The sequence below is a fragment of the Chiloscyllium plagiosum genome, chromosome 1 (genome assembly GCF_004010195.1).
Source record: "Chiloscyllium plagiosum isolate BGI_BamShark_2017 chromosome 1, ASM401019v2, whole genome shotgun sequence".
In the NCBI taxonomy this organism is placed as follows: Eukaryota; Metazoa; Chordata; class Chondrichthyes; order Orectolobiformes; family Hemiscylliidae; genus Chiloscyllium; species Chiloscyllium plagiosum.
In genome coordinates, this window is record NC_057710.1 from 115,712,513 (window position 1) to 115,740,419 (window position 27,907).

Sequence of the window (27,907 nt, forward strand, 5' to 3'; positions counted from 1 at the left end):
AGTGAGAGAATACCACTGATCCCATCACCTAAGAGGACATGGGCAACAATGCATGGAAATAACATTAACAGCAAGATCCCCTCCAAATTACACATAGCCCTGCCTTGGAACTATGTAACAAATCCTTCACTGGAAAATAAAAAATTGGAACTCACTTCCTTACATTACTATGGATAAACATACTCAGTAATAGACTTCAGTGGTTTAATAAGGTGGCTCACAATCACTTGCTCAAGGGCAATTAGGAAAGGGCAATAAATGCTGACATTGCCATCTATGCCCACATTACATAAACAAACAAAAGATGTGTTAAAATTGCAGGTTAGAGCTTATCAGTATTATTGGTACTCAGAGCATCAAGTATTAAAAGCATTGGGAGAGAATTATGACTGTGGAATGCCCTCAGGTATTGAATAAGACTCCAGGTTTGATAACAAGAAATATTTTATAAGATAAAGGCTTCTTTTAGCAGTAAACTGGAAAAGCTGATATTACTCAAAATAAAAATGGTTTTCAGTTTAACATACAAATATCAAAGCTTATGGAACTTTAGTAGTAATTATAACAGAGAAAAGTTGCTTTCCAGGTGACTGGAAACTGGTCTGAAGTTGGTTTAGCTCCTTTAAAGTGTTAAGAGCACTGACTCAATTTATAGTTAGGCCTTGTTGATACTGGATTACAGCTTTTTTGTTGGGCAATAGGTTTCCAAAACAGATTAGCTTCAGGTGAAGAACACAGCAGAGTGGAGGTAGGAAATTATGGATTAGACAGAAGAGACTAGCATCGTAAAAATATCAAGATGAAGTAGAGACGACTAAGTCAGAAGTATATGTTCAAAGGTTGATTTTCTTTCCCATTTATTAGTTTTTTTTCTTGTTCTTTCATCACACATGGATACCACCAGCAAGTCCACCATTTCCCTGAACTGAATGGCTGACTAGGCCATTGCAGATAGCAGTACTGAGCCAATAACAATGTTGTGAGTCGCGATTGCTGTATGTTGATTTGGACAAGATTAAGAGGTAAGACATGAGGGAAACGTTCCTGTTACTGATACAATCAATGGCTCTGTCTGATTAACACTTTTGTAAGGCTGACAACAGAATGTTTTTCTCAAAACAAATTTCTGATTGGGTGTTTCTCTCCTCACCTTTTCCATGCTTGACATTGTTATTTTATACTGAAAATGCATTGCTGGAAAAGCGCAGCAGGTCAGGCAGCATCCAAGGAGCAGGAGAATTGACATTTCGGGCATGAGCTCTTCTTTAGGATTCCTGAAGAAGGGCTCATGCCCGAAACGTCGATTCTCCTACTCCTTGGATGCTGCCTGACCTGCTGCGCTTTTCCAGCAACACATTTTCAGCTCTGATCTCTAGCATCTGCAGTCCTCACTTTCTCCATTGTTATTTTATAACTCATTGGCTCTGAATATATGCATAATGTGTGAGGGGCATGGGTAAGACCTTTCAAACCTACCTTTCAGAAGGTTTTGAATCTAAATTTAATGATTCGGGTGCTGGCAGGTGGGACTAGATTTGGTTGGGATATCTGGTCGGCATGGACGGGTTGGACCGAAGGGTCTGTTTCCCTGCAGGTGGCAGGGAGAAGAACAATATGAGATATCTATCCTTGCAACAGAGCTAGCCAAGTTGGGAGTGTATTTAAGGCCAGGAGCTCTCAGTCTGACTTCACAGAAATCCACACTTTTTTTCTTAGCTATACCAATCCTCAATTCCACTGTTATTAAAATTTCTGTCACTTCGGCAGTTGTGTTTTCTCTCTCCCCTCTGGACCATTTCACAAATCCCAGAAGTCTCCATCAAACTTAGCCTAGGTCACCCAGCAACTATGCTACCAATTCAGGTCCCAGATTCTGGGTATTCTTTTATGCTGCCTTTTTCTCTTCATAGAACACAAAATTAAGAGGAGTAGGCCATTTAGTCTTTTAAGTGTGCTTTGCAAGTTTATATGATCATGGTTGATGTCTGCTCTAAGATGCACATGCAAAGCAGCTCCAAGCCTTTTCGTGTGCATCACTGATCACTACGCACAAAGTTCAGTTACAAAGTCACTGCCAAGCATGGATCACACAGGCCCACTCAGCTGGTATGAAATTAGGGGAAAGGCTTATCATGATTGATCTGATCAGGGCCTCAATTCCAATGTGTTTACATGTAAAAATATAGTTAATTTACTAAGAAAATACCAAGTGAACACCAATTCATTTTTAAAAGTTCCTTCACAGGATGTAGGTCTTGCTGATAAGGCCAGCATTTATTATCCACCCCTAATTTTCCACTTAACAGTCAACCATATTGCTATGGGTTTGAATTCACATTTTAGTCCAGACCAGGTATGCATGACAAATCCCTTCCCCAATGAACCAAATGGATTATTTCAACAACTGAAAACAGTTACAGTTACTAGCAGGCTAGTTTTTTTTCTTCCAGATTTTCATTGAATTAAAATTTCACCATCTTCTTTGTGGGGTCACTAGTACAGTAATATTATCACCACACCGCCACCTCCCAATATGAAAATATCAAACAGTTCAGTATACTCTATTTTTAAGTAGATTTTAGCAATTTTAAATCAGGTTACTCACAGGTAAAGAACTGTATACTTAATAATGAAAACGTTTCTTAACAAAATTGCAAAGGGTCACTATTCTTAGATTCTTAAATATATTTTAATGGAAAGGGTTAAAAAAAAAAAGACAATTATCTTCTGTTAGGCTGCCCAACCAGACTGGTGCATTTAGGATTTAAATTTGTGATTATGTAAATTACTCTTCCCATAAACTGGAAGTTTTAACTAACAGCTTCATTTCAAGTGCATTTTGGCTGCAACTTGCCCATTGTCCCTAAAACAAAAACTAGAACTTGTCATCATATTGCACTTTTAACATACAAGATGTCAAAACACAAAATTTTACCCCCGATTTGAATCAAACTTGAAAAATAGTTCCAAGTTTATGAAACGAATGGTCCTTTTTTTTCTCCAACTGAGCTAAATATTGGCTTACACAATTGTACATACCACTGTTGGACATCTGGAACAGATTGTTCTTCTCAAACTTCTTGAAAACACTTCCTTTTATTTCTACAAACTATTTAAGAAAAACATTTAAAATCAGTCGGAGCATATTAAACAGCAAAATACATCATCAGTAGAGTCATAGATATGTACAGTCACGGAAACAGACCCTTCGGTCCAACCCGTCCATGCCGACCAGATATCCCAACCCAATCTAGTCCCACTTGCCAGCACCCCATCTATGTCCCTTCAAACCCTTCCTATTCATATACCCATCCAAATGCCTCTTAAATGTTGCTATTAAAGCAGCCTCCACCACTTTCTCTGGCAGCTCATTCCATACACGTACCACCCTCTGCATGAAAAAGTTGCTCCTTAGGTCTCTTTTTTATCTTTCCCCTCTCACCCTAAAACCTATGCCCGCTAAGTTCTGGACTCCCCCACCCCAGGGAAAAGACTTTGTCTATTTATCATATCCACACCCCTCACGATTTTGTAAAGCTCTATAATGTCACCCCTCAGCCTCCGACGCTCCAGGGAAAACAGCCCCAGTCTGTTCATCCTCTCCCTATAGTTCAAATCCTCCAAACCTGGCAACATCCTTGTAAACCTTTTCTGAACCCTGTCACGTTTCACAACATCTTTCCGATAAAAAGGAGACCAGAACTGCATGCAATATTCCAACAGTGGCCTAACCAATGTCCTGTACAGCCACAACATGCCCTCCCAACTCCTGTACTCAATACTCTGACCAATAAAGGAAAGCAATATGAACGGATTGTTTTTTTTTTAAATGAGAATACAATTTCTGGAACAATTTTGCCTTTTGAACTTTATATGACTGCTCGTCAGAGATAATCAAAATTTCTGATTTTGTAAATTAGTGACATACTTGTTGAAAAGCTGCCACTTGTTGTGCAGTTAGAAGTTAGATCTTAGCTAGGGCTATATTTGAAGCAAAACATAATTTGTCAGGTTTCTATTCGTTGAAATGTTTAAATAGCACTAACATATTGATTTCAAAAATTCCAAAATGTGGGAGGACAAGTGGGCAGGGGCAGGATGTAATGGAAGAAGTGGCTGGAAGAGTGGGCAGAGAGAAGCATGTAGGAGGCGGGGCAGAGAGAAGAGGAGGGAGCTATGTTGCCCTTATTACATTTAAAAACTACAGTACATACTTCGGTTTCCAAAACAAGGTGCTCAAAATTATGAATAATTTTAATAGAGTAAATAAGACAAACAGTTTCCAGAGGCAAAATAATCAAGGGAGATGATGGCCTAGAGGTAATATTGCTGGACTGCTAATCCAGAGGTAAAAACGAGGTAATCCAGAGACCCAGTTAATGTTCTGGGGACTTGGATTTGAATCCCACCATGGTCAATGGCGGAATTTGAATCCACTAAAAATCTGGAATTAAGAGTCTAATGATGACCACAAATTGCCAATTGTAGGAAAAACACTTCTGGTTCATTAATGCCCTTTAGGCAAGGAAACTGCCATCTTTTACTTGGTCAAGCCTACATGTGACTCCACACCCACTTTTCATTTCCTTCTATGCAATTAGGGATGGGCAACAAATGCTGGTCTAGCCAGCAACACCTCATCTCATGAACTACTAAAAAAAAGTTACCAGAGAGTACAGATTTAAGTTCGAAAGCAAAAGAATCAATGGTGACATCAGGAAGCATTCATCTTTTCTACACAGTGAATTGCTATGATCCTGAAAGCACTGCATGAAAAGGATTATGGTAGTAATATGCAAATATGAGCTGAATAAATACTTGAAGGGCAAAAACTACAGGTTTGGGAGAACAGATCAGGCCATTGACATCAATTGGATAGCTATTCCAAAGAGGTGGCACGAATACAATAGAGCGAATGGTCACCTTCTGTTTTGAGTCATTCTAAAATTTTAAAATACTGGTTTTTAATGAGGTGAAATTTTCAAATATATGCACTTCAGCTATCCTTAGAATTTACACGTGCATAAAATATGATTTTTTTTAAAATCTGAAAATCAGATCAAGTACTATGCTGCAAGTAAAGCTGAAGGAAATCATGCTTGAAATATTTTGGGCACAAAAATACTCACATTGTTTGACATCATGATGGTAAGTAATGACTTGTTATGGGAGTTGAAAGCAACATTCAAAGTTGTTGCTTGTACCATGACCAGAATTGTATGAAGGACTGGAATAAAATTGTTAAGGTTTGAGCAAAGAAAAAGGGAAACAGAAGCACAGAAAATTTATAGTACAGAAATATAACTATTAAAATTGCTTATTACTCTTGTAATTACCTATTATTGTTAATATTACAATATACAAAATAAACTTGTTACCATGTTAAAGTATATGCACAAAAAAGAATCAGCACAAAGACACCTTTTAGTATCACCAACCAGAGAATATCATAGACTTCGCCTTTTTTTTAATGCATCATTTAACCATTATTTGCTCGATGTGGAGTAGATAAGACTTTCTTTTGCTGAATTATAATGTTATTTTGGATAAGTTATTGGAAGCATAAGCTGATATTTTTGCAATAAAGGAAGCATGACACATGGGATCCAAATGAGCAGGTAAAATACGTCTGAATTTCTTTAATCAATTTGACTGAAAGATCATAAAAGGTAACAATGTAATGATGGAGAATACATTGTAAATGAGAAAATTAGAGTTGATAAATACAAATGAAAACGGGTACAGAAAGAAAAATAAAGGAAAGATTTGACTAAGATTAAAAGCAGCAGAAAACAAAATTAAATATCGAAGCCAGGGACCTACAGACCAGTGAGCCTGACATCAGTGGTGGACAAGTTGTTGGAGGGAATCCTGAGGGACAGGATTTACACGCATTTGGAAGGACAAAATCTGATCAGGGATAATCAACATGGCTTTATGTGTGGGAACTTGTGTCTCACTAACTTGATTGAATTTTTTGAAGAAGCAACAAAGAGGACTGATGAGGGCAGAGCAGTGGACATGATCTATATGGAGTCGAGAGTGTGGTGCTGGAAAAACACAGCAGGTCAGGCAGCATCCGAGGAACAGGAAACTCAACGTTTCGGGCAAAAGCCCTTCATCAGGAATGAGGCTGGGAGTCTCGGGGGTGGAGAGATAAATGGGGGGGGGGGGGCTGGAAGAAGGTAGCTGAGAGCGCAAAAGGTGGATGGAGGTGGGAGTAGTGGTGATAGGTCAGAGGGGAAGTTGGAGCAGATAGGTGAGAAGCAAGATGGACAGGTAGGAAAGGTCATGAGGACAGTGCTGAGCTGGAAGGTTGGAACTACGATAAGGTGGGGTAGGGGAAATGAGGAAACTGGTGAAATCCACATTGATGCCATGGGGTTGAAGGGTCCTAAGGCGGAAGTTGAGGCGTTCTTCCTCCAGGCGTTGGGTGGTGAGGGAGTGGCGATGGAGGCAGCACAGGACCTGCATGTCCTCGGCGGAGTGGGAGGGAAATTGAAGTGTTCTGCCACGGGGCAGTAGGGTTGGTTGGTGCAGGTGTCCTGGAGATGTTCTCTATTTTGACTTCAGTAAGGCATTTGACAAGGTTAGCAAAGTTAGACCACATGGAATACAGGGAGAACTAGCCATTTGGATACAGAACTGACTTGAAGGTAGAAGACAGACTGGAGGCCTGTGACCAGCGGTGTTCCACAAGACTCGGTGCTGAGTTCACTGCTTTTCAGCATTTTTAAAAATGATTTGAATGTGGACATAGAAGGTATGCTTAGCAGGTTTGCAGATGACACCAAAATTGCAGACGTAGTGGACAGTGAAGGTGGTTACCTCACAGTACAACGGGATCTGGATCGGATGGGTCAATAGGCTGAGGAGTAGCAGATGGTGTTTAATTTAGGTAAATGGAAGTGCTGCATTTTGGAAAGGCAAATCAGAGCAGAACTTATACACTTAATGGTAAGATCCTGGGTAGTGTTGCTGAACAAAGAGACTTTGGAGTGCAGATTCGTAGTTCCTTAAGATTGGAGTGCAGGTCGATCGGGTAGTAAAGGTGGCATTTGGTATGCTTGCCATTATTTGTGAATGCATTGAATATAAGAGTTGGAAGGTCATGTTGCAGCTGTATAGGACATTTGGTTAGTCTATGTTTGGAATACTGCATGCAATACTGGTCTCCTGCCATAGGAAGGATGTTATGAAACTTGAAAGGGTTCAGAAAAGATTTACAAGGATGCTGTCAGGACTGGAGGGTTTGAGCTATTAGGAGAGGCTGAATAGGCTGGGGCTATTTTACCTGGAGCATTGGAGGCTGAGGGGTGACCTGATAAAAGTTTATAAAATCATGAGGGGCATGGATACAAGGTCTGTTCTTGAGGTTGGGGGAGTTCAAAACTAGAGGGGACACAGGTTCAAGGTGAGAGGGGAAAGATTTAAAAGGGGCCTACGGGGCAACATTCGACTCAGAAAAGTTGAGTAGGTTGAGTTAGGCAATAAGTACTGGCTTTGCTTGCAATGCTCACATTCCATGAAAAAGAATCAAAAAAATTTCAGTGCCAGAGATCAAGCCATACAGCATTTCTGAACGTTCACAAACTAAAGGAACGAGCCAACTTTCCATGTCGAGTTTATTTCATAGCTGCAGCACAAATATAGCAAATGAATGTCAGTTATTACATTTTGATAGTGAACATGATTTCATTTTTCTGCAACTAATGTGGAACAGCACATCTTTTACAGTGCACCAGAGCATCTCTAATGGGCAGAATAGTCTGTTTTTGCTCCTGTTTCATATAATGAGTATCAAACTTTTGCTTTTGCTGTTTAGCAATACATTTGCCCTTGCTTGCAATTGCTGTAGCACTTGCGCAGAAACAACAAGGAGCACCATTAGCCTCCCAATGACTTTGACAGCAAATAATGGTCCAGTATAATTTTGCATCTGCTACTGCATCTTGTTAGCACACGTTTTGATAACTTAGATTATACTTTGAAACTATTCAGCAATGCTTACATTTAAGGACAGAAAGCAATAAGTAACTTAATTAATGCTACAAAAGAGATGTTTAGGAAACAAAGGACAGATAACAACGTTCAACTTTCAATAAATTGTGCACAACTATGTATAAATAATATGCTAAACTTAAATTTTTAATTAACAAGCAGAATTGATTAAAACAGTTAATAAACCTAGTAGCTTTAATAAGGTGATTCCCAAAGGATACAGACATAAAGCACAGCCATTAAGAAATGAGGTATCACTCCAATATGAGCTCGTTTCTTCTTTTTAGTTTCTGTGGCTGTCCAATACAGTGCATCCAAAATATCTTGTCCAAAGGAAGAAAACAGGCGATCTGCTACCTATGAAAAAAATCAGCCATTGTTAATAGTAATGGAACAGTCTCTACAGCCATCAGTCCCAGTAAAAATAAAATCAATATGACAGATGAATCACAAAACTTTAGTGCGTAGGTACAGCAAGTGATAAAATACAGAAAACACTGTCATCATTTAAGAAAAATGGAATTATACAAGTAAGGATATTTTGCTATAGCTATACAGGGCATTGCAACTCACATTTGGAGTACTGTACACAGTTTTGTTTTGTTTAAAAAAGATCAAATTGCATTTGAAGCAATGCAGGGAAGGGTCAGCAGAGTGATTTGTTGGATGGAGGGTTGGTGTTATGAGCAAGAGTTGAATCAGTTGGGCTTATATCCATTGAAGCTGAAAATGTGTTGCTGGAAAAGCGCAGCAGGTCAGGCAGCATCCAGGGAACAGGAGAATCAGGAAGAAGGGCTTATGCCCGAAACGTCGATTCTCCTGTTCCCTGGATGCTGCTTGACCTGCTGCGCTTTTCCAGCAACACATTTCCAGCTCTGATCTCCAGCATCTGCAGACCTCACTTTCTCCTCAAAGATTATATCCATTGAAGCTTGGGGGGAAAAAAAACAAGAGATGATCTTACTGAAAGAAATAAAGATCCTGAGGAGACTTGACAGAGTTGATGTTCAGAGGGTGTTTCCCCTTCTGCGAAAGTTTAAAATTGACAAAAGGATAGTAAAATGTTTAAAAATAAGGGATGTCCCATTTAAGATAGATGAGGAGATTTTCTTTTCAAGGTCATTATGCTGTGGAGTTCACTCCACCAGAAAGCAATGAAGACAGAGTCAGCAAATGTGTTTCAGAACAAGTTAAACAGGTTCTTGGCTAACAAGGGAGAGTAATGATTCAGAGATGCCGGTGTTGGACTGGGGTGTACAAAGTTAAAAATCACACAACACCAGGTTATAGTCCAACAGGTTTAATTGGAAGCACACTAGCTTTCGGAGCGACGCTCCTTCATCAGGTGATTGTGGAGGGCTCGATCGCAACACAGAATTTATAGCAAAAATTTGCAGTGTGATGTAACTGAAATTATACATTGAAAAATTGATTGTCTGTTAAGCCTTTCATCTGTTAGAATACAGCTAACCCGAGAATGCAACTTTTAAAAAAAAGGGTTTTGCGATTTACACATGAAAGAAGTGAAACTATCACTGTATTCTAACAGATGGAAGGCTTAACAGACAATCAATTCTTCAATGTATAATTTCAGTTACATCACACTGCAAATTTTTGCTATAAATTCTGTGTTACGATCGAGCCCTCCACAATCACCTGATGAAGGAGCGTCGCTCCGAAAGCTAGTGTGCTTCCAATTAAACCTGTTGGATTATAACCTGGTGTTGTGTGATTTTTAAGGGAGAGTAAAGTTTTAGGTGCTAGCAAGCAAGTAGAAGACACAATCGGATCAGCCATGATCTTATCAAAGGGCAGGGAAGGCTCAATGGTCAAGTCCAATTCTTGTTCTTGTTGTGAAGTTGGGTAGAGTAATTGTAGATTGGGATGTGGAAAGTTAGAATTTGGTGTTTCTAAAATTGTAAGATGCTACGGAGGAGAAAGCATTGTGTGATCCCTTTAAAAGATGGCGCTTTGTTGGTGCTTAAAGATTTAAAATGGATATCTGTGATCAGCAGCTTGAAAGTTTGCAAGTACACAGAGAGCACCCAAATTGAAACAATTGTACCAAAAGGCCGTACACAGTTAGCAGGCCAAGCAGCAGTTTTTACCAAGACAAGAGTCTTTTGAATTTAGCTAATTTGAACCAGGTACTTAGATACCAAAAACCTATTAAATTTAAATCTGAAGGTTTTGACAACATAGGACAAATCCCACAGCAAGAAAAATTGACATGTCATCAAGGGTATAAAAGAAGGGTGCAGTTGGACAAAGACCCCAGAGCAAACTGCAATCTGCCAGAGCTAACAGCCCTCAGATCTCAAGAGAGAATTGCTAGCTCTCACAGCTTCATTTAGGTCTTGGAGAAAGCACCATCCAAATATTAATGGTACCAATGATGGAGAAGGCATTCCAGACGGAAGAATTGACAGAGAAGGCACAGAACACTCCAGAAGACATGTAACCTGCCTGTTATTTCAAGAGACTAAATACATTTTTTTAAATATATGAGTGGGACTTGTATTTATTGGGACAACATACTATTAAAATCTTGCATTATTCAGGATTAGTTAGTAGTTAGACGGAAGTTATTCAGTTTGTTAATAGTTCAATTAAATTTGTTCTCTAGGGGTTTACAAAATAATGAGGGGCATGGATAGTATAAATAGACAAAGTCTTTTCCCTGGGGTGGGGAGTCCAGAACTAGAGGGCATAGGTTTAGGGTGAGAGGGGAAAGATATAAAAGAGACCTAAGGGGCAACGTCTTCACGCAGAGGGTGGTACGTGTATGGAATGAGCTGCCAGAGGATGTGGTGGAGGCTGGTACAAATTGCAGCATTTAAGAGGCATTTAGATGGGTATATGAATAGGAAGGGTTTGGAGGGATATGGGCCGGGTGCTGGCAGGTGGGATTAGATAGGGTTGGGATATCTGGTTGGCATGGACAGGTTGGACCGAAGGGTCTGTTTCCATGCTGTACATCTCTATGACACGGTTAGTGTTAGATAAATTGTTACTTGTTAATTTTAAAGTGAGTGTCAGAGATTTATTTTGTTCAACCTCTAGAGGTTGCTGAAAAGCAGGTTACACTACTTTTCACACTCATTTTATAGATTATAGGGCAAGGTGCTCCTCATCGAATGTTTCGGTTTTAGTTTTCGGGGTGGAGGGGTCAACCTCCGCTTTACAACACTCTCAACTTTTATGTTCCTACCTTATACTAAATATTTGTCACAGAATTAACACTTTGCATGAACACTAATAAAAAAAGATATTGAACTGGATACTAATTCAGAGACATAGGTCAAGTTAAATGCTTGAAAAATAAACAGCAGGCCTAGAGTGGGCAAAGGGAAAACAAGACAGATGAAGGCACAGCCTCAATACATGCTGGTTAAAAAAAGTGTTAATTTTCAACAAAAATTAATATTTTTACAAAAAGAAAATGACTGACAATAAATAGAGGGAGAGTACCCAAGATGATGTGGAGGAGTCTGTGCACTGTTTTAGATTTAGATTTATTGTCATATGTACATAAAATTACAATGAAAAGCATTTTTTTGCATGATAAACACAGGCTGTTTCTTTTCCAGCTCCATCTTTAAACACTGAATATATTGCAAGATTTTACTGCATTAGAATCTATCTTTCCCTCTTTTGTTACCATCAAACCTTGCCTGTTTTGAGGGATGGTGTGGTGCTGGTGGTGGGACCTAAAGCCAGAGCTAGCGACACTATCACAGTGCCATATGTAGTCTATTAATCTAAGATTACATGTCTTCTAGTCAACCTAATGTTCAGAAATGTTAGCACACATGTCTGGAGCAGGTAGGTTTTGAATCCGGCCATCTGACTTCGAGCTAAGGATGCTACCATTGCATCACAAGAGGCCCTAATTAATGTCACCGACCAGCAGTTAATTGGAGTTTCGTTTGTGTGTATTTCTCATGCTAATGATACAAGGTTAAATCGGTCAAATTCAGTCAACTGATTACAGAAGATATGATCAGCACTGAACAGAAACCATTAGTTGACCATTTCGTCAGCAACAGCAATTATCTGAATACATTTCATATTCAAGATAGTTTAGCATTCAAGTGGAAGAACATATTATAATTGATTTGCCAGTTTTGTTCAGGATGGGGGGAAACAGGTTTGCTTGGAAACTCAGATGTAACTTCACCTTGGGAAAAGCAGCACAAAAAAAAAATACCTGGACTGTCTGATTGCACACAAAGCCAGGGATACAAGGCCAGGGAGGTGAAAGGGACAGGGAGCTAGGGCAGGTGAGAAATCAAAATCTAAAATAGATGAATTGATGAAAAGGGACAGATTTTCTCTGAACATACTATTTGCCTTTCTCCACTAATAGCAACAGAACTGGAGTATTTACTAAAGGCAAAAGGTATAATGAAGTTTTATTTCACTGAATGATTTATCTATGGTTATTTGATCAGATTAAACAAAGACAAGTCCATGGAACTGCACAATTGTAAAGAGTTAGGGATCAAAGATATGGGGAGAGAAAAATAAGTACTGAGTTGGATGATTAACTATGATCATATTGAATGACAGAGCAGGCTTAAAGGGCTGAATGCCCTTTTCTTACACCAATTTCCTGTTCCTATGAGTTTCAATAATAGTCTCATTCCATAGAGCAGTGCGCAAATCTTTTTACTATGAAACCGACAGGAGACAATGGAGTTATTCTAAAAGATAGGATAAACTGTTACTTAGAAAGGCTCAGATTAATCAAGGATAGTCAGCATGGATTTGATAAGGAAAGACTGTTTGACTCTGACTTTTTTTGAGGCAGTAACAAGGAGGGTTGTTGAGGGCATTCAATTAATGAAGCATATATGAACTTTAGTAAGACTTTTGGTCCCAAATGGCAGACTGATATTTTAGAAAAGCCCATGGAATTTACAGGAATGGAGCAAATTGGATACAAACCTGGTTCAGTGGCAGGAAACAGTAATTACTAATGGCTATTTTTGCAACAGGAAGGCTGTTTCCAGGGAAGTACTGTATGGTTCTATACAAGGTCTCTTGCTTGTTCTGATATATATTGATGGTTTGGATGTAAATCAAGAACGCTGCAGGTGACAAAAACTAGTCATTCAACTGAAGGCAAAGAAAATAGCTGTAGACTACAGGAAGATAATCAATGGTCTGGTTAGATGGACAGACAAGTGACAAATGGAATTCAAAGCATAGAAATTCCAAAAGGATATATTTGAGGAAGACCAACAGATAAGAGAATTCACTATAAATGGGACAATACTGAAAAGTGTAAAGAAAGTGAGAGGGACCCTTGGAGTAAATGTTCACAGATTCTTAAAGGTAACAGAATAGACCCATAAAGTGGTTAAAGATGACATAGTCCTTTCCTTTATTAGCCACAGTATAGAATATAGAGCAGGGAGGTTATGCTGGAACAGTACAAATCATTACTTAGATCACAACCTGAGTATTATGTGCAGTTCAGGTCACATCATTATAGAACATATATAATTACACTAGAAATGGTACAGAGGAGATTTACAAGGATATTATTGGAATTGGAAAAATGCAGCCAAGAGGAAACATTGGGCAGACTGGATTGCTTTCTTTGGAACAGAGGATACTGAAAGGAGATTTGTTGAGATGTACAAAATTGATTGGCCTGATGCAGAGGGATCATGGACTAGGGGCAATAGATTTAAAATAATACTTTGCAACTTCTATAATTTACTCAATCACAATGATGAATTATAAACTTTATGTTGGATACTTATATTCTTTACAAACAAACATTGTAATAGAGTAGAATCAAAAGTGACATATGAAAAGTTGTTTTATGGTCAGAACCAGAGTAAGCAAGAAATTAAGGGCATTACTGAAGGAATGAGTTGGTAGTGTAATTTAGCAAATTCTTTTCCTGCTTCACTTGAGAGTCTTGTGAAGCTTTGCTAATCATTTTATCCGTTCTGCTTTAAAAGTTGATGAATTTAAATAAAATTTCAGACAAAGCAGTTTAAATTCTGTTATTTGTGATAACTGATTTAAACTATAGTGTTACTGATTTTTTCAGTGTCTGAAGGAAGAATAACTGGGGAGGCTTTCACTCTTGTTTTCCAAGATACAATTGACATTAAATATTCACCCTTGTGATTTTATATTGGCCGATTGTTCTGAGAAACATTTATCACAGCTGCACGGTGGCTCAGTGGTTAGCACCTGGGTTCAATTCCTGCCTCAGGCAACTGTCTGTGTGGAGTTTGCATATTCTCCCAGTGCCTGCATGGGTTTCCTCCAGGTGTTTCAGCTTCCTCCCACAGTCTAAAGATGTGCAGGTTAGGTGGATGAACCGTGCTAAATTGCCTGCTCCTTGGATGCTGCCTGAGCTGCTGTGCTTTTCCAGCACCACTCCAGTCTAGACCCCCACCATGCTAAATTGCCCCATAGTGTGTAGGGATGTGCAGATTAGGTGGATTAGCCATGGGGAATACAGGGGGATTGATCTGGGTGAGAATGCTCTTCAAAGGGTCGGTGGGCCAAACAGCCTGCTTCCACATGTAGGGATTCTATGATTAAGAAGTAATTAGTTGAGAGATGAGAACTTATTTTTTATCCAGTCAATGGTAGAGTCTGGATCTCATTGCCTGAAAGGATGATAGAGACAGCTCTCTCTCACTGCAATCCCCAGGTCATCTCCTCTGCCCTGAAGCTCTTCAACCATGTCCTGAAACTGACCCGCTATTATAGCCACATCTGCTTCCCACCTATCACCTTCATCCCCACCCCCATCCACCTACTGTACTCTTTGCTGCCTTCTCCACAGCCTCATCTCCCTCCCATTTATCTCTCCACCCTGAAGGTTCCCTGCCTTCATTCCTGAAGGGCTTTTGCCCGAAACGTCGATTTTCCTGCTCCTCGGATGCTGCCTGATCTGCTGTGCTTTTCCAGCACCACTCTAATCTAGACTCTGATATCCAGCATCTGCACTCCTCACTTTTGCCTTATTTAAAAGGAGTCTGTATATGCCCTTTAATTGCTGTAATCTTCAGGATTACAGGCTGAATGTTGAAAAGCGGGATTCAACTGAGTGGCTCTTTTTTCAGGTTGCAAACATGATGGGCCAACTAGGAGAAAGTGAGGACTACAGATCAGAGTCAAAATGGCTGCCAAAACTCCAGTAAGTTATTGTTCCAAAAAATTTGGCAAGAGCCCTTAATCAGGAATGGGGCCAACTATCTATTTTCAGTTCCAAAAAACTTTGTGATTATGTAAAAATACAGAAAACTAAAAAAAAAGAATATTAGTAATGGGCCAAACATAGAAGGATGACTAGGAGACAGTAAGAACTAGAGATGATGGAAGTCAGAGTCAATAGATGTGAAGCTGGAAGAGCACAGCAGGTCAGACAGCATCCAAAGTCAGGACTGGCGAGGGGGAAGGGAGATCACTGTCAGAGTGAGGTCTGGCAGAAACTGGAAGAACAACACCTTATATTTTGCCTGGGAAGTTTACAGCGTAATTACCTCAACATCGACCTCACCAGCTTTAAAATCCCTTCCCATTAGCCTTATCCCATATCCAGTCCCACTCCTCACCTCCTTGACCTATTCTAATCTATCCATCTTCCTACTCATCTATCTGCTCCACTCTTCCCACTGACCAATCACAATAACCGCCAATTCAACAAGGTTCACCTTTTTCAAGATTACAGGGAGATCACTACCAGCTTTTCCAGGGCAATTAGGGATGGCAATAAATGTTGCCCCAGCCAGCAATGCCAGCTTCACATGAAGGAATAAAATAAATGGCTGAAAAGGCAATTCAGTGACTTCTAATAGGCTCCCAGCCCCTTCCTCAATCCTGACAAATGGTTTCGGCCTGAAAATTTGACGTTCCTGATCTTCAGATGCTATCTGACCTGCTTTACTCTTCCAGCTTCACATTTATTGACTCTAAAAGGATGACTATTCCTCATTTTTATCAGGAATATTGAAGTTTGCAATTGAAACAAATTAATATTATTTTAATTTCAACAGAACCAACATACCTTGTTCTGCTCAATTTTAACTCTTCTAAAAGACGACAGACACAAATTTTTCAGGGTATACAAATTAGATTTTTAAACAAATAAACTTTTAATTTATACCAATCCAACAGAAAATTCTTACTTTACTTACATACCTCTAACATATTGTAGATGATGTAGAGTTTGATGACAGATTGTCCTCTAATGAGATGGTACATCATGGAATAATCCACGTAGTGCATCATAACAAAGCAGATGATCATTATAAGTGCCTTCAGTATGTCACATACCTGAGCAGGTTGTAGCAATCTTCCATCACTGAGAATAAAATTAAACAACATTTATTTCCAAAACAGTCCACAATAGGTGTTTTAGAAATAGTGGGGCTGTTCAGTGGTAATTAAAATAATTATTTCTAAATAATTCATTACTCAACTATAAGATAAACACATCAATTAAAAAGGGTAAAAACAATGACTGCAGATGCTAGAAAACTACTCCTCGGATGCTGCCTGAACTGCTGTGCTTTTCCAGCACCACTCTAATCTAGACAGTTATAACTTTTTCAACAAGGTTCAACTTTTTCAAGATTACAGGTTGATCACTCCCAGCTTTTCCATGGAAATTAGGGTTGGCAATAAATGTTGCCTTAGCCAGCAACACCTATATCCCATGAAGGAATAAATGGCTGAAAAGGCAGTTCAGACTTCTAACTGCTTGCAATCTAATTTTATTGCAGCAGTGCACCCAATGGAGAAGGGGTGCATCTCAGTTAATTCTACTGTTGCTTCTTCTGATAGTTCCTAGAAACACAAAGAATGCCTACCACTTATAAATGCATTTCGAGATGCAGTCTAGTTAAGCCTATTCCTAGCTGCAACAATACCTTCCTACTTTCATTCTCTGTTCCCCTTGCATAAACACCAACAGTCCATTTTTACATTTGCCAATCAATTTTTTTAAAGACATAGTAGCACCTTGGAGCCGATGGGACTTAAAATTAGGTCTCCAAATTTACAGGCTCCCTGGCTCACAGATAGGGATACTACCACTATATCAGTCCAGGTCTTTTTAAATCAACATGTTAGCAGTTGGTGCCTCAGTGGTTAGCACAGCTGCCTCGCAGCACCAGGGACCAATGTTCAATTCCGGCTCCAGGCGACTGTGTGGAGTATTTCCATTCTCTCAGTGTCTGCATGGGTTTCCTCTGGGTGCGCTGGTTTCCTCCCATATTACAAAGTTGTTCAGTTTAGGTTGAGTGGCCATGCTAAATTGCTCATAGTGTTCAGGAATGTGTATGTTAGGTGGATTAGCCATGGTAAATGAAAGGTTACAGGGATAGGGTAGGGGGATGAATCTGGGTGAGATACTTTTTAGGGAGTCGGTGTGGACTTGTTGGGCTAAATGGTCTTTTCCACTCTGTAGTAATTCTATTCTACAAAAACCTACCTAGAGATGTTACCACAAACCTCAAGAATAGGTGGCACTTGAAATCAGGCTTCCATGTTCAGAGGTAGGGATATTACCATGAAAGCACAAGACACCCTTCCATGGGACAACTCCAATTGCTTCACTAATCACAGGCTATACCTGCATACTAACTAACTCTAGTCTTGCTTTATTGACATCCACTATTGTTTTCTGATCCCCATCATTTAAATAATCATAAATTTTAAATAATCACACTTTGAGCCAAAATGTTATAGCATCATGAAGTGTATTTCTCAAATTCTCTGTGTAGCTGCTAGACCAATGTACGAATGCTCTGCACCTGACCGTAGTGCAGCAGTAAGTACAGAACTCTAATTATTCAGTTATACAGTGTTCAACAAATTATACAAACAATGCAACACATTCTTTGAAAATAAACGTCTGTACATGAACAACCATTCCAATAACGAATCTTGTTTACAACAAAAACTAAAGATCAACAAACTGACTTCTTTAAATAATATTTCTCTGTACTCCAGCATCAAGCTTCGGATTCATGATCATGGGCTCATTTCTACACCTTCATGCAGTTATATGATGTTATGTCCTCAAACTTATCATCTTAGAGTATGGACTTTTTGGTTTATTTTCCTTCTCACTTGCTCGGTTACCAGATGGGAGAAAGTGAAGACTGCAGAAGCTGTAGATCACAGAGTCGAGAGTGTGGTGCTGGAAAGGCACAGCAGGTCAGACAGAGGCAGAGGCACAGGAGAATCTATGTTTTAGGCATAAGCCCTTCATCAGAAATGAGTCTTCTGGGCCAGGGAGACAGTGATAAATGGGAGGGGGGTGGGTCTCGGAGGGGTGTAGGTAGCTGAGAATGCAATAGATAGATGAAGATTAGATTAGATTAGCTTCCCTACAGTGCGGAAACAGGCCCTTTGGCCCAACAAGTCCACACCGACCCTCTGAAGAGCAACCTACCCAGAACCATAAATTTACGCCTGCCTAAGGCACATAACACTATGGGCAATTTGGTATGGTAAATTCACCTGACCTGCACATCTTTGGACTGTGGGAGGAAACCAGAGGATCTGAAGGAAACCCACGCAGACACTGGGAGAATGTGCTAACTCCACACAGACAGTTGCTCAAGGTGGTAATTGAATCCGGGCCCCTGGCGCTATGAGGCAGCAGTGCTAACCACTGAGCCACCGTACTGCCCAAGGTGGGGGAGAAAGTGATAGGTAGGAGAGGAGGGTGGAGGATAGATGGGAAGGATGATGGACAGGGCAAGAGGGCGGTGCCGAATTGGAAGGTTGGGACTGGGATAAGTTGGGGGCGTTTGGGGGGGGGGGGGGGGGGGGAAAAAGAGGAGGGAAATGTGGAAACTGGTGAAATCCACATTAATCTTGTGTAGATGAGGTGTTCTTCCTCCAGGTGTTAGGTGGTTACGAGTTTGGCGATGGAGGAGGCCCAGGACCTGCGTGTCCTTGGTGGAGTGGGAGGGGGAGTTAAAGTGCTCTGCAACGGGGCAGTGAGGTTGATGGGTTGGGTTGTCCCACAGATGCTCTCTGAAACGATCTACAAGTTGGTGCCCTGTCTCCCCAATGTCGAGGAGATCACATCTGGTGCAATGGACACAGTAGATGACATTTGTAGAAGTACAGGTAAATTTCTGCTGGATGTGGAAGGATCCTTTGGGGCCTTGGATAGAGGTGAGTGGGGAGGTGTGGGCACAGGTTTTGCATTTCTTGGGGTGACAGGGGAAGGTACCAGTTGGGAGGAGTGGGATTCAAAGGCAGTGTTGCAGGAAGTGAAGGAGATGTGCTGGAGGACATTGTTGACCACGTTGGGGTGGGGGGGGGGAATTGCAGTCTTTGAAGAAGGAGGCCATCTGGGATGTTCTATGGTGGAACTGGTCATCCTGGGAACAGATGCAGAGGTGGAGGAATTGGGAATAAGGGACGGCATTTTACACGAGGCAGTGTGGGAGGTTGTGTAGTCCAGGTAGCTGTGGGAGTCGGTGGGTTTCGTAGTAGATATCAGTGATTATTTGGTCACCAGAGATGAAGTTGTCCAGGAAGGGGAAGGTGGTGTCCAAGATGGTCCAAGTGATTTGAGGTCAGGGTGAAAAGTATTAGTGAAGTTGATGAACTGTTTAACCTCATGGGATCACGAGGTAGTGCCGATACAGTCATCGATGTAGTGGAAGAAACTCATTCACCATATTCTTTCCCTGTTCTTCATAATTTTTCAAAAGTGTTCAGGATTTCTGCTAAATCTGCAGTTTGAGCCAAATTTTCCTCTACCCACGATGACCTGTAATCAAGAATTCATAAACATTTATTTCTGCCTGGTATATGTAATTTTGTTGCTGTTTAATTGTATGAATCCTGTTTCCTTTCTCTTGACTGAACTGAAAATTAGCCATTTACATGATTAGCATCTTCATCTACCGGTGACTTCCTATGCTACGACAGTGTCTACATCCTGCAATAAGAGAATGTCCTTTCCAATCAAATTTTTTTGTACCTCCAAATGTGAAGAATCCCAAAATGAATTTATATTTTCTGGCTGTATTTTTTTAATCAAAAGAAATTGTCAACACGTTCAGCTGGTTCCTGCCTCAGGCTTTAAATCTGTATCAGTGGATCTAAGGATTTTATTGTAGCAGCAGGTGTGCGTTGAATATTTCAAGAATTATGCCTGTGTTTTTACTTTTTCCTTGCCCATCTCAGTTATTAAATAAATTTAATCCTCTCTCTCCTGCCCACAAAAAGATATAGTTGCTCTTTCCTCTTCACAATTAACTGTAAGAAAGCTACTGAATGCCTGTTTACAATTATTTAAGTTCATCAAAACCATCTACAACATCACTGGCCTTGCAAATCCATTGTGGGTTCTAGCTACGCATTTATTGTTGCAATGGTATCTATGTATTGTTGCATGGTTACTTAGTTTTTCTCCCTAGTACTAATTTGAGTTAATTTTTCTCAATCCAGTTCAATATTAAATCTTTTTACATATTTGGGTCTTAACTCACTGATGCTATTAGGCTTTCTTGTTTGAAATGATCACATTTTTCGATTCAAAATATTGGAGCTTCAAAGAGTTTATAATTTGCGGCTATCCACATAGTTCATGGTCATACATTGTTACTTGGCACCTAATTGCAGTGTAGTAGTAAATACAGCACCTAGTTGTATATCCACACAATGATTAATTTCCAGCTCTTTATGAATAGGATGTTACATCACAATTCTCCCCGTTTAGTCAACTCAAATACTAAGATCTAATCCCTTCATTATTTTAATAGGCTTTGATCGAGTCCTTCAGAAATCTGGCCACTGTCTCGATTTGGTACCTTCAGCCAAAGGTGATTAGTTATACACAGCATTTATTACTCAGCCAATGCATGGTCTCAGAGAACTGAATTCTGATTGATATTTAACTGTTCTGCCTAAAAGCTGAAACACATTCCCTTTGCAACAGCTTTGTGACACTGATCATTGATCCTCAATGTCTTTGAATAATAATCCATATTGCAGATTTAAGCAAGCAACTTTACAGCTTCTGCAGCCAAAACTAACCACATGATGTGGAGGTGCCGGTGTTGGACTGGGGTGAACAAAGTCAAAAGATCACACAACCAGTCATAGAGATGTACAGCATAGAAACAGACCCTTCGGTCCAAGCCGTCCATGCCGACCAGATATCCCAACCCAATCTAGTCCCATCTGCCAGCACTCGGCCCATATCACTCCAAACCCTTCCTATTCATATACCCATCCAAATGCCTCTTAAATGTTGCAATTGTACCAGCCTCCACCACTTCCTCTGGCAGCTCATTCCATACATGTACCACCCTCTGCGTGAGGAATTTGCCCCTTAGGTCTCTTTTATATCTTTCCCCTCTCACCTTAAACCTATGCCCCCTAGTTCTGGACTCCCCCAATCCAGGGAAATGCCTTTGTCTGTTTATCCTATCCATGCCCCTAATGATTTTGTAAACCTCTATAAGGTCACCTCTCAACTTCCAACACTCCAGGGAAAACAGCCCCAGCCTACTCAGCCTCTCCCTATAGCTCAAATACTTCAACCCTGACAACATCCTTGTAAATCTTTTCTGAACCCTTCACAACATCTCTCCGAAAGGAAGATCAGAATTGCACACAATATTCTAACAGTGGCCTAACCAATGTCCTGTACAGCCACAACATGACCTCCCAACTCCTGTATGCAATACTCTGACCAATAAAGGAAAGCATACCAAACACCTTCTTCACTATCCTATCTACCTGCAATTCCACTTTCAAGGAGCTATGAACCTGCACTCCAAGGTGTCTGTTCAGCAACACTCCCTACGACCTTACCATTAAGTGTATAAGTCCTGCTAAGATTTGCTTTTCCAAAATGCAGCATCTTGCATTTATCTAAATTAAACTCCATCTGCTACTTCTCAGCCCATTGGCCCATCTGATCAAGATCCTGTTGTAATCTGAGGTAACCTCCTTCGCTGTCCACTACACCTCCAATTTTGGTGTTATCTGCAGACTTACTAACTATACCTCTTATACTTGCATCCAAAATCATTTATATAAATGATGACAAGTAGAGGACCCAGCATCAATCCTTGTGGCAGTCCAACAGGTTTTTTTGGAAGTACAAGCTTTCGGAGTATTGCTCCCTTGTCTGGTAGCTAGTGGAGTAGGATCATAGGACACAAAATTTATAGCAAAAGTTCATAGTGTCACACACTGATGCAATAGATTGAACAAAAACACCAACCACGCATGGGCATCTTCCCCAATGAATCTACAGATTATAAGAACCATGTAAAAGGGGTTTCCTCAAGAGCATTTCATGACCTAAAATGTGTTCATAACACCCTTTTGAGTGATTCATTTTAAAAATAATTAGCAAAGCTTTAGCCTTTAGGCAAGATAAAGGATACTTATTTCAAAATTGCTTCTGCTAAGCAAAAGTTATTACTTGTCGAAACAAAAAAAAATTTAAAGTAGCTAAGAGTAAAAGATATTTATACATTTGAAAGTAATATCAATCTCTAAGTACATTGCAGGCATGTTACTTTTTGAAGCTTCCTTTTCCAAAGTGAAGTCAGATTCAGCCACTAATGATATCTGTCATTGAATAGTTTACATTTGCCTTTCCAGGTGGACTCAGCAGGATTGGGCTTGTTGGGAGGTGGAGAGAAAGATACAGAAAGGAAATTATTGTTTCTCGTATTTCTATAGTCACAATGCTTGCAGATTATCTGCAGTCCTTTGGCAGTTGATTTCTAAAAGCATTTCTCAATAAACTCATTTTGCCAAGGACCCTCTTCAATAACTCTCTTGATTTCTCCCTGGGAGGAGTTTTGTACACAAACTGCTGTTGTCAGCCAGCCAACTATTCAAAATGGCTGCCAAAACTCCAGTAAGTTATTGTTCCAAAAAATGGCAAGATAGCCATGTGAGGAAGATACTTCAAAGGCATTCCCACTCCAGGCTATTGTCACAGAAGCTTCGACTCTTCACACACTTAGAAGTTTCAATGTGTTTCCCCAAAAGGGTTTGGCATTTTAATGACCCTGATCTGTTCAAGAGATAAAAGAACACGAAAAAATCCTGAACAAACACAGAAACATACCAAGATGCTTATATATACCTCCATTTGAAGTATTAAACTAAATTTAGTTCTGAAAGCAAAAACATTTTTTAAATCAATTGCCCTTAAAATCTATAATGTTAAAATGACAAGTTGTAAACGGGCATTCTGTCTAAATTCTCAACTCCTGCACATTTTGTTTAACCTGCAATCTTGTTTCTGCAACAACTAATGTGACATGGTGTCTTTAATATAGTGAAATGTTTCAAGGCAGAAACACTACAAAACAAAGTGTGCCTATGCTGCTCCTTTAACAAGGTTTGTTGTCCTTGGTGTTTTTTTTCCCAGAGAAATCATAAAAGACACAGATTCCAAAGAGTCTGGGGTTGAAGGGTTTCAGGGCCAATTTGATAACAGCTCACAGATACTGCCTTAGGCAGAAGGCTTTCAAATTTAAAAAAATCTTGGACATTAAAGAGAGAGAGTGGCCAGTTCTGCCAGCTCAGCTTTTCTTTGGTTTGGTTTGGTTTTTAGCAGTGGTTTTGAAAAAGCTGCTGGACCCAAAGAAGCAGGTCCAGGATCGTACGCTCTCTCCGATTTCTCTCCTTTAAGACCCTGCGTTTGATTTTACCTTCTGTGTCGAGGGGTGTTTATGGGGACTGTTGCAAGTATTTGGAACAGCATCATTAAGTTGAGATAATCTGTTGGGTTTCGATAGGTTAAGTTATTCAGTATTCTGTTCTCTTTTGTTTGGGTTTCATTCGGTAATCTTGTAAATAAATTCTGTTTAAAACGAAGTGTATCTCTCCTGAAATATCCACTGTACACCTACTTAAATCAACTAACAAAGGTAGGGTCCGGGCTACTTTCTTGAAATGTTTGGATGGGATCTGGCCTGGTCCATAACAGAAGTATGACAACAAGCCACATTAGGTCAGTTATCCAAAAGCTCGATCAAAGAGATAAACTTTAAGGAGTGTGAAAGAAGAAAAACGGGGTACAGAAAGGGAGTTATGAGTGGATGTTTCTGAGCTTGGGAGCTAGACAACTAAATGCATGGCCATTATGATAGCACAATCAAAATTGGATACGTGCAAATGGCCTGACCTAAAGAAGTGCAAATATTTTGGAAGGTAAAGAAGATAGAGAAGACTACAGAGATGAAGAGGAGCAAACCTTAGACGGATTTTTAAAATTCTCATTATTGTTGTAAGTTGAGATGCTCCTTGAAAATGAGCCAAGTTATGAGCAGATTTTCTGGATAACCTCAACACTATGAAAGGCAGAAGACCAACCAGTAATGCATTGGAATGGTTGAGATTTGAAATAACAAAAGCACAAATTCACCATGAATATTGAAGAACAACAACCATCCCAACATAGATTTGAGCAGTGACTGATCTCATACAAGGTTGATATCTTTATGACTTCGACTGTCCACACAACATAAAGATCTGCTGGTCAATCTCACAACATATTCCTTAGCACTGACCAAGTTTATTTACCACTACTGTCCACTAATTCTGTAACTTGTTTGAAATGTTTGATCAAGGTAGTGAACTTTCTTTCCAGTGGCATTTTGAAGTTCTTTTAAAAACCTCATGCTCATTCTCAAAAAAAGTACCATATATACCTAATTCTATCTTCCAACAAAAGCTAAACAAATTGGTCTATATAGTTCAGTATAAAAGATACTGAAAGCACCTAAGGCTCTCTGTATTTCATGGAAACAATCCCAGATCTTGGTGAATTGTTTGAAATGGATGAGTCAGTGGTTTGTATCATATAGTCTTTTTTAAACAATGCAGCATACATGCTTATAGTTTGGGTTTTGTAACCAAAAGGTACTTAGCTCAAATCCTTGACCATAAAGTAATTGAAATTCAATTTTTAGGTAAATCAGTTAATTCACACTAGAAAATGATCATTCAAGTTGCCTCATTGTTGTAAATACCCAACTAATCCACTGATGTCTTTTATGGAATTAAATCTAATAATTTTCCCTACCATCTGGTCAACTCCAGTCACACACTACATCGTTGACTTTTAATGGCTCAATGCAGAGAAAAGATGAATTACAAATAATGCTTGACTAATGTTACCTATATTCCAAATACCACATTAAAACAAGAGCAGGTGAAGTGATGATGGCCAGAAATCTAATTAGCTTCAGAAGCTTCAATTCTTGCAAGGTAAATTTTTGCATCTATTTTACACATTCAGCATTAGCAATATTGATAATGCAGATTATTTCCATGAGTGGAGACTGATGCCAAGTCACTATTTAAACCTCAGCTATAGCTGAGGACACTGCAGAATCCTACAACGGTTTGAAATGTCCTTTGCTAGCTCGCCCTTTTTTTTTTAGAAAGAAATAATTGACACATCTATCCATTTTTCGGAAAAAAATCTGCATTTTTAAGAAATCTGAAAACAGATTTCATAGCTCTCCAACACCAATCACTATTCTCTACAAAGAGGTTTATTTGCAACTGGTGAAATAGTTGAGTTTAGCTTGCGTTGTATTTAGATGTCACAAAACAGCTGCTTTGATTTTGTTATTGATTAGATAAGGTTGTTATGGGAATACAATTATAAGTTAAACTACAATGGACAGCTAGGCTCTTTCGAAAGTATAATCACTTTTATGTCAATAAATCAAGTAACCAAGCCCCCAGCTTGACAGTGAACATTAAAATAAAGATCCAGTGATAATCAAACAGGGAATTCTGGAGCTATTTCGTCCAGTATTTCTTACACTCTTCCCTCACTTCCCCAAAACCAGGTTGACAGATCAATTACTTTCATAGCATCTTGCTTTGCACAAGTTGGCAGGTGCATTTGTCTAGATAGCATTACTTGACTATTGTGAAACAATTAGGAATATTCCAAGAATGGTTTTAGCTGCAATTGCTTTCTTTCAAAGTCAAGTTTTGGACTTAGGTCAGAAAATGCTACTTGAGCTAATGAATAATTAACAACTTAAATGGGGTTGCGAAAGCAAAATTATGAATGATCTAAACAGCAGGTACTTGCTGTAAAACAACCAATTGGTGTTTTTCATTGAGAAATGACCAAAATAGACTATAGTCATGGTGTCGTAGAATCATGCAGCATGGAAACAAACTCTTCGGTTCAACCTGTCCATGCCGAATATAATCCCAAACTAAACAGGTCCCACCTGCCTGCTCTTGGCCCATGTCCTTCCAAACTTTTCTTATTCATGTACTTATTCAAGTGCCTTTTAAACATAGTAACTGTGCCCACATCCACCACTTCCTCAGGAAATTCAGTCCACATGCAGACTACCCTACCTTAAAAATATGCCCCATAGTCTTGAAGTTCACCATTCTAAGGAAAAGACACCTACTATTAACCTTATCTGTATGCCTCATGATTTTATAAACCTCTGTAAGGTTACCTCTCTATCTCCTACTCTCCAGTGAAAGAAGTCTTAGCCTATCCAGACTTTCTTTATAACCCAAACCTTCCATACCTGGCAACATTCTGGTGCATTTTTTCTGAACCCTTTCTAGCTTAATAATATCCTTCCTACAACTGGGTAACCAGAACTGGTTGCAATACTCCAGAAGAGGCCTCACCAATGTCCCACTGGACTCCGCTCTAGTCTCAGCTCATCCGGTGCCAATATTTTCATCCATTCATTTGTTACCTTTAGATTTAACTATCCTAATACACTCCCACTCGGCCTCCCACGTTCAATCTTCCAATCTATTGAGGCCCATGTGTTTACCCATCCCCTCCGTTCACACTGACCTTCAAGATTCTGGGTTGAGTACCACCAACATTTTATATCCTGATCCCAGATTTCAAACTTTTTAGCTACATCTGTAATTCCCATCTGCCTCACGACCCTCCCAATCTTTGTAACCTCCTCCAGCCGCACAACACCCCCCTATTTCCGTAACCTCCACCAGCATCTCAGCTGTCTCAATTCCTTTTCTACTGTCTTCCTGAACATTCCTGATTTTAATTGCTCCATCACTGGTCTTCATTTATCAAGCCCACAAGCTCTGGAATTATCCCTAAACCTCACCTCATTTTTCTAATTTAAGATAATCCTTAAAACTTCCCTTTCTGGCCCAGATTTTGGTCACCTAACCCAAGATCTCGATGTGGTCCTATGTCAAGTGCTGCTTTCTAAACTTTCTGTGAACTGCCTTTTAATATTCTACCATGTGAAAGGTGCTACATAAATTCAAGTTGCTGTTCTTGTTTTGTATGTACATCACTGTCCCTTCATCATCACTGGGGCATAACCTGCAACTCCTTACCTAACAGCATTGTGGGAACATCTTCACCACACACTGCAGCAATTCAGGATGCTCAATCATCATTTTCTGCACTGAGGATATGCAATATTTGCTGAAACCTCAGAAGTTTTAAACTAAATGGCCTTTTTCACATACAGAGGAACTTCGATTATCCGGATACCAATTATGTGAAAATCAGATTATCCGAAGGAGATCTCAAGATATATGTTTCCAACAGTGATCGCGTCTTTTGTTTACAGTGATTAAACATGCACGGTCTCCAAATGACTGACTGCCCTCTCTCTCTCTCTCTCTCCCCACACTTTCCCTAGAGGTCTACACAGGGGTGTACCCTAAACCCCCCTTCCCAAGATAATCTCTCCAACATTGTCCTTTACAGAGCAAAGGTGGAAACTGTCAAAAAGTTGCAGTAAAAAGTTGTGTGTGTGGCTGCATGTGAGTGCTATTTGGAGACTTACCCTACAAAGGCACTGCAGGAGTCTTGTTATTGGTGTTCAGTTCAGCTGGGTGTATGGGTGAGAGGGTGAATGGGTGTACAGGGTTTTTG

General features: G+C 39.8%; 1 protein-coding gene across 3 annotated transcripts in view; it reads right to left on the reverse strand.

Annotated features, from left to right (window-relative positions):
- The window catches only part of LOC122552087 (transmembrane anterior posterior transformation protein 1 homolog), a 115,567-nt gene that overhangs the window by 47,776 nt on the left and 39,884 nt on the right, over positions 1-27,907 (reverse strand). For all 3 annotated transcript variants that reach the window (XM_043694614.1, XM_043694615.1, XM_043694617.1), the window contains 4 exons: positions 16,180-16,342; positions 8,223-8,358; positions 5,130-5,227; positions 3,040-3,109 (listed from right to left, as the gene is read on the reverse strand). In XM_043694614.1, the coding sequence (XP_043550549.1) occupies positions 3,040-3,109; positions 5,130-5,227; positions 8,223-8,358; positions 16,180-16,342 (467 nt within the window). The remainder of the gene's footprint in view (positions 1-3,039; positions 3,110-5,129; positions 5,228-8,222; positions 8,359-16,179; positions 16,343-27,907) is intronic.